Here is a 12,817-nt window from a genome sequence, read left to right as displayed (position 1 = left end):
AAACCCCAAAATTAGCATAAAATATGGGTGTCTAGTATACAGCCGGTACTATTTTTTAAAAAACAAAAAATGCAGCAGTCATTTGGGCCAAGCATGGTGGCTCATGCCTGTAATCCCAGCACTGTGGGAGGCCGAGGCAGGTGGACCACCTGAGGTCAGGAGTTTGAGACCAGCCCAGCCAACATGGGGAAACCCCATCTCTACTAAAAATACAAAAATTAGCTAGCCAGGGTGGCATGCACCTGTAATTCCAGCTACTCGGGATGCTGAGGCTTGAACCTGGAAGACAGAAGTTGCAGTGAGCAGAAACTGTGCCACTGTACTCCAGTCTGGGTGACAGAGCAAACCTCTGCCTCAAAAAAAAAAAAAAAAAAAAAAAAAGTCTATTTCTCCAAAATTTTTAGTTATTTTAGATGTAATTATATCTAGCAATCTAGAATTACCTTAGTAGATTTTTCTGCTTCTGTGAGGGGCCGGATTTTATATGAAGGAGTAATATCTTTAAATAATTCCATCAGAGAAACAATTACCAGCTTTCGAACAGTAACAGCCACATCAGGATCTTGTTCCATCAGCATAGAACGTAATTCTTTCAGTTTTTTAATCTGTTAAAGAAATAGCTTATAAAGCTAGAGAAATCATGGCAAAACAATTATGAACAAAAGACAACAGCCCCACATCTCGCAAAATAAGCAGAATTCTTATATAATGACTCCAAGTCTAGTCAAGCCACATCGAACTCCAGACATTGTTCACTTTACCAAGAGATAAGTCACTAAAGTTATAAGGTAATTGTGTTAGTCCACTCTTGTGTTGCTAGAAATGTCTGAGACTAGGTAATTTATAAAGAAAAGAGGTTTATTATGGCTTATAGTTCTGCCACGGTGCCAGCATCCACTCCTAGTGAGGCCTCAGGAAACTTACAATCAAGGCAGAAGGCAAATAGGTAGCCAGAATGTCACAGGAAAAATGGGGAAAGTGCTAGCCTCTTTTAAACAACCAGCTTTCACATCAACTACCAGAGTGAGAACTCACTCATTACCACAAGGATGGCACCAGGCCATTCATGAGGGGTCCACCTCCATGATCTGAACACCTCCCACCAGGCCTACCTCCAACATCAGAGGTCACATTTCAACATAAGATTTGGAGGGGACACACATCCAAACTATATCAGTAATCATATTTTTGTTATATAGTTAGAAAAATATAGACCTCAAAAAATTAGTTTAACTTTGTTATTTAACTGTTTTGGGAAATTCTTTTTTGCTGGGTTTTCCTAAAGTACGTGTGTCCCATTTTTCTAAAAACACTTTTCAAAATATACTAAAATTTATATACATTAATCAAATATATCAATCATACACATGAATTAATCGGGAGTTACATATAATATAACCACATTAACTTAAGCTTCAAAGACAATTTTTATAATGCAAAAGGTGGTTTCAACTAATGTGATTGCTTTGATAAACTAATATTGCCTACCGGAGCAATATCTTGATAAGCAAGGCTCTGGCTAGCTAACAATGTTTACCATAGCTGGAAGTAGGACAAATGTGCCACCACCTATTTGCTATCCCTAAACTGTGTGAAATGAGCACAGGTTCCTGAGCAGAAGATCTGGGTTCCAATTCAGTGGCTGTTAAAATCTGCAACAAATCACTTGGGTTTTTAAGGCTCAATTTTCCAGCTGTAAAATTAGATCAACAACTCTTATGCCTATGGTTTTACAATGATTAAATGAGAGAACACAAATAGGAAATATTCCAAATCTCTCTTCCCTGATTCTGCTCTAGATCTTCCCCTCACTTTATTACAAAAGGACAAGTACTACTCTAAAGCATTCCCACATGAAATTTGTTTCCATAAATTGTAAGCTATAATATCATTCAATAAACAAATACTTGTTATAATAGTATGCTGGGGACACCAACATAACAATAATAACAGTATCATTTTATATGACTTCATGTATATTTCATCATATGTGATGAAATATACATAAAGTCATATAAAATCAACCCTCACCACAAAGTTTCAGAAAAAAACACTATTCTCTTTTAGAGATGAGAGTCTTGGATAAATAACTTACCCAAAGTCTCACAGACAGTACTTACCAGGGCCAAGATTAAATCTAAGATTTCTCAAGTTCATGGGTTATAACTATCACTACTTTCACCACTATACACATGGTACAGTAACACTTTAATTTTGGCTCTAGTTCACTTAAAATATCTTCAACTTACAATTATTCTTGAAATAATTTCATACACTTCTCTGTAGCATGCTCCTTTCTAAAAACTCCACAGGTAAGTCAAGTAAATTTGCAAGCAGGTTCCTCCTCCCTAATACAACTTTATAGACTTAAACATTTTTAGTTATAACATGTCCAATATTTTCATATATGAAGATGAGGAGAATAAGATTCAGAGAGCTTAAGTAATTTTTCTAGGATTACAAAAGAAATTAAGTTCAGACATACCATTAAGCTAAGATTCTGTCTACTCTCTTACTCTAACCCAGCTACTATGTTTAGTTAATGCTTTTCCTTTTAGTGCATGCTTACAGGTAACAAGAGAATCTTAACATATTAGGCATTTACACCACACCTAATTTAAAGAGCCTAAAGAAATTAATACTACCTACATTACTTTCTGGATCTGATAATATGGCAGATGCCAAGGCTGCAATATGCATCTTCTTCTCCTGTAGTTTCTTCTTTCTCTCAATCAAATGTTCTTCTATGGTCAGCTCTCGAATAGGGTCTTCAATGATCTCTAAAACAGATTAGGTGTTCCCTTACATATTCCTCTGCTTACAAGTATCCAAGAATCTTAATAAAATAATTGTCTACAATAATAATAATGATGACAGCTAAGAATTTTGTATTTATTACTACACATCATCTTCTCAACAATAATACAGATACTATCATTAGACTCATTTTATACATAAGAAAACTGAAGCAAAGGAAGAGAAAATAACTTGGCTAAGCTCATAAACCAAAGTGAAATAGGATTCAAACTCAGGCAGTGTGATTCTAGAGCTCATTTTCTTTTTTTTTTTTTTTTTTGAGATAGGGTCTCACTTGGTCACTTAGGCTGGAGTATTTACAGTGGCACTATCACAGCTCACTGCAGCCTCTACCTCCCAGACTCAAATGATCCTCCCACCTCAGCCTCCCCAGTAGCTGGGACCATAGATGTGAGTCACAATACCCAGCTAATTTTTGTATTTTTTGTAAAGACGGTGTTTCACCATGTGGCCCAGGCTGGTCTCGAACTCCTGGACTCAAGAGATCCTCCCACCTTAGCCTCCCAAAGTGCTGGGATTACAGGCATGAGCCAGTACAATCAGCCTAGAGCTCATATTCTCAGCTTCTATGTTAATAAGCCCAGAATACTTCATATTATTTAAGAAATAGGATAATCTGATTTAGTTTTTTAAGTACAGAATATTCTCCTTTATTTTCAACTCTATATATTACTTTACACAAACTAATAAATACTACATTGCTTTGGGCTACAGAAAACATGTTCACCTTAGGAAATTCATAGGGAACTAGATCTAATCAACACTAACATAATTTGTAATGGTTTTATGACAGGTCTCTGAAAACAGTTAAACAGTTGACCTGTAATTCATTTTTGCTATTAATGAGGTCTGCTAAGCGAAAGTAAAATTTAACCATATTGTTCTGTCACAAATTCCAAACTACTATAGTTTCAAACAATAAAATGCATTATCAGTTCAACTTTGATTAAACCGTCCTAGATATCAGAAACTGATAAATATAAACATAAACATTTCATAAACATTCGATTATATGAAATATATACAATTATAAATGCACTAAAAACAAACCAAAATGACTTCATACTACAGAATCGCTTTTGTAATTTAAAGCTAAAAGGTTATTTGTAAGTAGGTCCTTCTCTAACAATTAAAAGGAGTTCAGAACTGTAATAATTAACAAGACACTTCACATATGCCTAAACATTACAAATATAATTGTGTAAATTTTTCCATAATAAAAAACAAAGAATCTATTAATAATTCCACAAGGTGAAGCCTTCAAATGTGGAAAAATGTTCAAAATGACCTTGAAATGAGCAGTACTCCGAAATCTACTTCCAGATTTTATCTAAAATTAACTCACATTCACTATTATGCAAAAAAATGTAATTCTCAATTAACAATTTAGTAACTGTAAAGACATATCTTATTACCTTCCTCAAGTTCCCTCGCTGCTTCTTGATCCTCTTCATCTTTGTTACTATCAGTAACTATATGGAAAACATGTGTATTAAAACTGTGATAATATACTTAAGTGGTAAAACTGTAAAGAAATGCAAGTAAGTAATTACAATAAAACTCAGGATAGCAATTACTTTTATGGGGAGAGAGCAATTAGTGATTGAGGTGAGCACAAGGAAGCTTTCTGGAAGCTAGCAGTATTTTTTTTCTTGTCTGGATGGTAGTTTTATTAGTAAGTGCTTTGTTATAAACCATATAACTTCACATCTTTCCTGTCTGAACTTTTCTGTTTTATTTCACATACAAAAAAAGATACATTAGAAAAAGCTAACCAAAAATAGTTAATATGCTCTAATTTTAGAAACAACAAAATTTAGTGAAAAGAAAATCACCTGAGCCTTGTAGTGTCAGTTGTCCTCACTGTACAAATTGATACCTGAGATAATCATCTATAATTCTGGCTCGAATCATCAAGCTTACCATAAGACTAATTGAATATTGTGTAGATACAAGTAAAATCAAAGTAAAATTAAATTTTGAGTGAAAAAAATACATGATATCAGCGAGGGGCTAAAAGTTCAACTAGATTTACCTGGCTTCTCTCTAGTCTGTGGGATTATACCACTTTTATCTTTAATAGGAAGCAAGTGAATCAGTTCCTTCTCTGGTGCAGTTTGCAGAGTTCTTGGTATTTTTTCATATTTATCTATAATGCGTTCATGCTTCCGTTTCTTCACATGAACAGGCTCACTGCAGGGAGAAAGAAAGATCAATTTTCAGTCTTAATAGATTTAAAAAGGTATCTAGAGACCTATCATTTCAAAAGTACAGAAAATTAAACCACCAGCCAACCTTCAATAAGTATGCATATATTAGCACTTAGACCAGTGCCTGTCACATAGCAGGCACTCAAACAGCAAATGAATAAATGAAGGTAACAGCCTAACACACAGACTCAAACTTTGGCTACATCCAGTTTTCCCTCTAGATGCAAAATAAAGGTGAAAGTTACAGCAGATTCTTTTTGAAGAACAGTCCACAGAACCAAGTGTGACTCTTGCTTTCCCAAAATCTTTAGAGTATAGCATAGCCTTTGAAGTTAAAAAGATCCAAGTTTAAATTCCAGATACTTGTGACTGCAAGGAAGCGTCAGTTTCCTCTCTGGAAATGGGAATAAGACCTACCTAGCAGGTTAATGAGGATTAAGTGAGATTGTAGCCATAAAGAACCCTGGACTGTTCTGCCAATGCCTCAAACTAAGAACATTCTTTCCCCATTCATTCTATTTTACTATTCAGACTAAAAAGAAAGATGTACATTAAATGAAATGGGCTTGTCTTATACATGAGCTTCCTTTATTTAGGAAATAAGCTAAGTAATAGTTTATTCTTTGTAAACACTGTGCTTAGAGGTGAATACCTTGAACCACCTAAGTGAAATTCAGAACCAAGTTTTTAACATTAAGTGGGTATGAATGATTATAACCCAAATGAAGTATTACCTAGAAGAAAGATCTCTTGTTAGAAAAGATGCTCTTTGTCCTAAGTCCTTCATTAACTGTAAGTCATCTTCATCCATCATATCTAAAGGAAGGGCTTCTTCTTCCTCTTCTTCCCTCTCAATCCTTTTACCTATACCACACACAAAAAAGAAAAATTAGAAACCAGTATCGGAGATGTAAAACTCTCTGCATTTTGGGTTTACAACAGGAAAAGCTTACGCTTTCTGAAGAATCCTCCCACTCCAGCTTCCCAAAGTGCTGGGATTATAGGCGTGAGCCATGGCCCCCAGCTGAGCCCAGTGTCTCTAAATGGAAGCACTACCGACAAGCTAGGCAAACAGTTCTTTGTCCTACTGAAGTGTTCTGAGCTTGGAAAAAAAATGCTAGCATCTCTGACTCCTGCAACCTAAATGCCCATTCCTAGGTTATTGTAACAACCAAAAACTAAATGTCTACACACACTCTGAAACGGCTTTCAGGACATTTGAGAACCAGTGACTTAGCCCCTCAGCTCCTTCTCATCTGCAATTACTTTCATGTTATATTCCATTTCAGCCAGCCTCTACAATAGCCACATTCCAAACCCTGGTGCTCACCCCTCTCTCTGACCACAAGCTTTTATCCTTCCAGCTCCCACTCAGTTACTTCAACAGCACTTCTTCCTTGACCAATATACAGACTTTCAATCCACTGACTACTCCACTTTCTATCTATCAGTGTGTTCCATCTTCACTCCCTCACTTAGATTGCAAGATTATCACTTCAACCACGCTCTAGCCAATATCCTCAACTATTTTTCTTTTAACACTTCAGGCACTCACATCTAACAAAATTCCAACTACAGATCATTCTAACTTCTCTTTCTGCTCATTCTCTGTGTCTTGTTCTCTTTATCTCCTTTTTTTTTTAATTAAAAAAAAAAAAGTCAACTAAGTGCCAGGCACAGTTCTAAGTGCTGCAGATTCAACTATAAATAAAATAATCTTAGCATCTTTCCTAATAGAACTGACAATTCTTCTTGACCCATTAGAACTAGTAAATCTTGACTGGGCACGGTGGCTCATACCTGCAATCCTAGCACTTTGGGAGGCTGAGATGGGTGGACTGCTTGAAGCCAAAAGTTCAAAACCAGCCTGGCCAACATGGTGAAACCCCATCTCTACTAAAAATACAAAAAATTAGCCAGGCGTGGTGGCACATGCCTGTAATCTCAGCTATCTGGGAGGCTAAGGCAGAATTGCTTGAACCCAGGAGAGGGAGGTTGCAGTGAGCTGAGATCACTCCACGGAACTCTAGCCTGGGCAACAAAGGCGAAACTCTGTCTCAAAAAAAAAAAAAAAAAAAAAAAAGCCTAGTAAATCTTGCTATGTAAATATACACACTGCACAGAATGGCACTCCCATCTACTTTAAATGAGCCTTCTAAATGTAATAATCCCATTTAAAAAATGGGCAAAAGACATGAATAGACATTTCTCAAAAGAAGGTATACAATGGCAAAAGGTATATGAAAAGGTGCTCAGTATCACTGATCACCAGGGAAATGCAAATCAAAATTACAATGGGATATCTCACCCTAGTTAAAATGGCTTTTATCCAAAAGACAGGCAATAACAATGCTAGCAAGGATGCAGAGAAAAGGGAACCCTCATACACTTTTGGTAGGAATGTAAATTAGCACAACCACTATGGAGAAAAGTTTGGAAGTTCCTCAAAAAACTAAAATTAGAAACAGAACTACTATATAATCCAGCAGTAACACCCACTACTATGCATGTATCCAAAAAAAGAAAATCAGTATACTGAACAGATATCTGCACTCCCATGTTTATTCAGCACTATCCACAAGAGCTAAGATTTGGAAACAACCTAAGTGTTCATCAACAAATGAATGGATAAAGAAAATATGGTACATGTACACAATGGAGTATTATTCAGCCATAAAAAAGAATGAGGTCCTGTGTGCAACAACATGGATGAAACTTAAGGCCATTATGCTAAGTTAAATAAGCCAGCACAGAAAGACAAATTTCCATGTTCTCACTTATTTGTGGTGGCTAAAAATTAAAACAAATGATGAATAAAATGATGGTTACCATTGGCTGGGAAGGGTAGTTGGAAGAGATAGGAGTAGGGATGGTTAATGGGTACAAAAATAGGTAGAATAAATAAGATTCAGTATTTGATAGATAGGGTGACTACAGTCAACTATACTTTATTGTATGTTTTAAAATAACAAAAAAGTATAATTGGATTGTTTGTAACAAAGATAAATGCTTGAGGTGATGGATATTCCATTTTCCCTAACATGATTACTATGCATTGTATGCATGTATCAAAGTATCTCACGTATCCCATAAATATATAAACTTACTATATACCCACAAAAATTAGAAGGAAAAAAAAAAAACTTTAGCTGGGTGCAGTGGCTCACCCTTGCAATCCCAGCACTTTCAGAGGCTGAAGGAGGAGGATCACCTGAGCCCAGAAGGTCAATCAAGGCTGTAGTGAGCTGTTTGTGCACACTGCACTCCAGCCTGGGTGACAGAGCAAGGCCCTATTATATTTAAAAAAAAAAAAAAAAAAAATTAATTTAAAAAAGATGGACCTGGGAAGACTAAATAATTACCTAATAATTAGATACAGTCAAATAAGAATACCCTAAAAGTACCACCTTGGCAATACTGTGAAGAATGAACCAGAGACAAGCAACGTTCTTACCTTACCTAACTGCTGATGAATGGGAAAGTGGCAGCACTGGCACACTGCCCAACATGCATGTATGTGGGTACTTTCAGTTTGTTTTCCCAAGTACTGCATCTTCAGATCTGCTTTCCAGACAAACTAAAAGCAGAAGCTTGAACGAGTACTGTATTGAAATGTTTTCTCACACTGACTTTTTAAAGCACACATGCTTCATAGCAGTCCTATTGGACTACTATCCTTACCCATTCTAGGAAGATCTGAGAACAAGAAAAGTGATTCCCAAAAGGGAAAGTTATTTCCATGAAGAACACTTCAGAATAAATCAATGGAAACCAGAGCACATGGATGTTTTCACAATTACCTGGTCGCTTTTCCCTTGGGTCCTCCAGTGGAATGGGTTTCTTAGACACAGCATCTTTCACAGCTTGCCTTAGTTTCCTCTGTTCTTTTCGGTACTTCTTGAGAGTGCTTTGTTGTTTAAACTGCTTATTTTTTAGCTTGTTTTCAAGTTTGATTTTACTAGTTTTTATCAGCTTGCGGAAGCTTGGGATCTGTTTTTTATTTCTTCTCTGGAAAACAACAGAAGGAATACTACATACCCAGAAACTTATTTTTTCTTTTTTTTTTTTTTTTTTTTTTGAGACAGAGTCTCACTCCGTGTCACCAGGCCCCAGGCTGGAGTGCAGTGGCACGACCTCAGCTCACTGCAACCTCTGCCTCCCGGGTTCAAGCAATTCTCCTGCCTCAGCCTCCCGAGTAGCTGGCACTACAGGCGCGTGCCACCAGGTCCAGCTAATTTTTTTTGTATATTTAGTAAGAGGGGTTTCACCATGTTGGCCAGGATGGTCTCGATCTCTTGACCTCGTGATCCGCCCGCCTCGGCCTCCCAAAGTGCTGGGATTACAGGCGTGAGCCACCGCGCCCGGCCCAGAAACTTACTTTTAAAGTCGGGTTAAAGAGAACTGATTATAAATTTCATTAGACCAATTCCACAGTTTTAATGTCCCACAGCCATGGACTTGCATATAAGAGCTAAAACCAAACGATGGCTTTAATCCTACAGAAGAGCGCTATAACATCAGTTATTCAACCTAGGGTCTTTCTGTGACCCTAATCCACAGCAACTCAAAGGGCTCTACGACCCCCAAAAAGGTTAAGAACCACTGATATACTAGTGCTAAGTGGCTAATCAGGGTTAGTTTAACACCTGTAGTTTAACACATTCAACGCAAAATGCTGGCTGTCTTTAATAAAACTTACATTTATTTACGATTTTGCCATTTACGAAGTGCTCCAACAAATCACCTCCAACAGCCTAGTTGAGTATTGACTGCTATTACCTTCATATTACTGATGAAGTTGCCAAAAGACCCCTAAACTAAGGAGGGCAAAAACTGAATTCGGATCTTTGGATTCCACTTCTCTTGCTGGTGACTCCTCATTCAGAAATCCCAAAGCTAGTCCTGAATCCCAGGACTACCTCTAATTCTCTGTGAGAACCAGAGCAAATCACTTGCTTTTCTATCTCTTTACCCCGTGACTCATATCATAAATTCGCTGAGGGGCAGGACCCTGCTTCTCATTTGTGAAAAACGAGATCGAAAGATGCTCTTGACGAATCCTTCAAAGTCTGAAATCCCACGGATGCAAAACTCCGTGCCTGTCTCTTTGTTGATACCCCGAAGTCGTGCGCGCACACAGCGGGTAACCAAGGATGAGCTCGGTGTAACGACCGGAAAGCCCCCAATCTAAACCACCACCCCACAAGACAAGGTTGAAAACATGCTTTTCTAAAAGCTGATTCGGGCAGCGACTCTATTACCCGGATGGGCCCTAGGCCGCGGGGACTGGGCTTCTGAGGACACTTACCGCCTTCATCCTTAGGCCTTAAAGGAGTCCGGCCAGACAAGTTCACCAGAGGAAGGTTTAATACAGAAATCCCGTGGAATGACACACGTGCAGAAGCCACCGCACTTCCCGAGCCGGAAGTGGCCTTCAGCCCCTCCCAATCCTCCGCTGCCGGAAGTGGGGGCGGGACTTCCTTAGGGAGGTTCGGGCTCGCGCCCTCTCGCGGTGAAGTCTGGCGGTCGTGCGCCGGTTGCGCTTTGGCGTGCGCGCGCGGACTGGCACACGCGAAGCACGGGGGGCGTCGGGGCCGAGGGTGGGAAGCCGGGCGGAAGCGGGGGCAACTTAAAAAGTCCTCAGAGTATGATTATTTGACTCTCGCCCTATTTATTTCTTTTAATACCTTGGGGAAATCGGGCTCCTCCTCTCAGAGGGAGAGGACTTGGTTTTTTCAATTAGCTCACTGCATTTTGTGCCTCTCCTCACGTTGCTTATCTCATTCTGTTATAGATGATTAGGGCAGAAAGAAGCTTATTTCTTTTGCGTAATGCCTGTCTCTCGACGGACATTCTGGGCGTGTTTGTAGAATGGCGAATGATTTCTCATCACCCTCAGTCACTTAAAAGTCTGTGATTCTCAAATTACAAAAATTAAAATTAAAAAACAACAAAAAAAGTCTGTGATTCTTAGTGTTTTATTTTGCAATATTTGCTTTAATTTTAACCATTGTCTGATAAATAACTGTATCCAGGCTGGGCACAGTGGTTCACACCAGTAGTACCAACACTTTGGGAGGCCAAGGCTGGTGAATCACCTGAGGTCAGGAGTTCAAGACCAGCCTGGCCAAGATGGTGAAACCCTGCCCGTACTAAAAATACAAAAATCAGCCAGACATGGGGGCAGGCGCCTGTAATCCCAGCTACTCAGGAGGCTGAGGCAGGAGAGTCGCTTGAACCGGAGAGGCGGAGGTTGCAGTGAGCCAAGATGATGCTAGGGCACTCTAGCCTGGGCAGCAAGAGCAAGACCCCATCTCAAAAAAAAAAAAAACAAAAAAACTATCTGCATTTCAGTATCTTCCAGCTTTGGGTAAATTCTACTGTCTGCTTAGTAATTTCACCAAAGTCATTATGTTTGTCTCTCAAAGACTTCTTTTTCTCAATAAATTTAAGCATTCCACTTCAAGTTTTTTGTCGAGTTTTTTAAGTCTATGATTTTTGAGCATGGCCCTGACAGAGTCTGGCCTCGCAGTTCTGAACATGTGGGAAAAGCCAGCAGCGCGCCCAAAGGGTTATGAGCCCCTTGGATAGTGTTGCTCTTAGAGAGACTGAGAAAAAAAGTACCAATTTCCTGATCCCACCACAAAGACCAAGGGCTCTATCTGGCACTCTTCTTTCAACCTGCCTTCCAACTTCTTCCTTGATCTGTCTCCTTCCACACAGTGTCAGAAACAGCAGAGCTTGTCCCAATGGAGTATTACTTCATCAAACAAATGGAAAACATCAGCCTGTGCTCTTCCAAATGCCTGAATTCCCTCCCAAGCATATCAACATATCTACAGTCACTCCCATCCTTTCAGCCTTCCATCCAGTCTCCAAGGATGAGGCATCCCCATTCCAGTTCAAAACCAACTCCTCCCAGCTTCATCAGATTCTTGTATCATTAATTATCCCTTATTTCCTGTGTTATTTCCCTCCCTAATAGATCCTTCCCCTCAGCTTGTAAACATATTCAAATCTCTTCCATTTTTAAGGTTTTTTCTAATAAGCTTATCTCCCTGTAATTGCTCTTTCATATGCCTCTTTTCCAACTTGTCCCTACTTCCAGAAAAAAGTATTCTTAGTGTCTCCACTTTCTCTTCTCTGTTATCATAGCCCAGTCCTGTGCTAGCATTTTTTTTTTAAATATAAGATTGCCTTTTTTCTCTCTCTCTGCTGCCCAGGCTGGAGTGCAGTGGCACATCTCAGCTCACTGCAGCCTCAGCCTCCCAGGGTCAAGTGATCCTCTACTTCAGCCTCCTAAGTAGCTGAAACTACAGACACGCACCACCATGCCCGGCTAATTTATATTATTTGTAGAGACTTGGCCTTCCTATATTGCCTAAGATGGTGTCAAACTCCTGGGCTCAAGCAGTCCTCTCACCTCAGCCTCCCAAAGTGCTGGGATTACAGGCATGAGCCACCATGTCCAGCATGTGATAACTTTTTTAAGAATTGTGTCATACTCTTGGCCCATTTTAAGTTTACAAACGACTAAAATCTCTGGATCATTTTAAAGCAATTGTTGCCAAGCTAAATCCCTTCTATCTTGAATTTGAGCAATCTATTGTTTGAAAATACTCAAAAATGGAAGTTTACATGATTCCTTTTAATTCCATTTAATCTTGCTGCTTCTTAATTCTGTTATGTCTGTCTTTGTGTCATCTCTTCTTCACTCAATCCACTGCCAAGCCCCATTTGGATTCCAGATCCTCTTAGATTCCTTAGAGTTTTCCTGGACACTTGAGCTG

General features: G+C 38.8%; 1 protein-coding gene across 5 annotated transcripts in view; it reads right to left on the bottom strand.

Moving 5' to 3' along the window:
* The window catches only part of NOC3L (NOC3 like DNA replication regulator), an 84,273-nt gene extending 73,794 nt beyond the window's left edge, over window positions 1-10,479 (bottom strand). For 4 of the 5 annotated variants that reach the window (XM_032245671.1, XM_032245673.1, XM_032245672.1 and 1 more), the window contains exons 1-7: window positions 10,336-10,479; window positions 8,828-9,035; window positions 5,762-5,891; window positions 4,853-5,010; window positions 4,233-4,289; window positions 2,650-2,780; window positions 444-605 (exon numbers count right to left, since the gene is read on the bottom strand). In XM_032245671.1, coding sequence (XP_032101562.1) covers window positions 444-605; window positions 2,650-2,780; window positions 4,233-4,289; window positions 4,853-5,010; window positions 5,762-5,891; window positions 8,828-9,035; window positions 10,336-10,344 — 855 coding nt within the window. In that variant the 5' untranslated portion in view covers window positions 10,345-10,479. The remainder of the gene's footprint in view (window positions 1-443; window positions 606-2,649; window positions 2,781-4,232; window positions 4,290-4,852; window positions 5,011-5,761; window positions 5,892-8,827; window positions 9,036-10,335) is intronic. The other variant, XM_032245674.1, reaches the window with a different exon arrangement.
* Window positions 10,480-12,817: the final 2,338 nt, after the last annotated feature.

This window comes from Sapajus apella, unplaced genomic scaffold, assembly GCF_009761245.1.
Source record: "Sapajus apella isolate SASKATOON/1434 unplaced genomic scaffold, GSC_monkey_1.0 scaffold58, whole genome shotgun sequence".
In the NCBI taxonomy this organism is placed as follows: Eukaryota; Metazoa; Chordata; class Mammalia; order Primates; family Cebidae; genus Sapajus; species Sapajus apella.
Note: the sequence above shows the minus strand (reverse complement) of the source record. Positions and strands in the feature narration are given on the sequence as shown.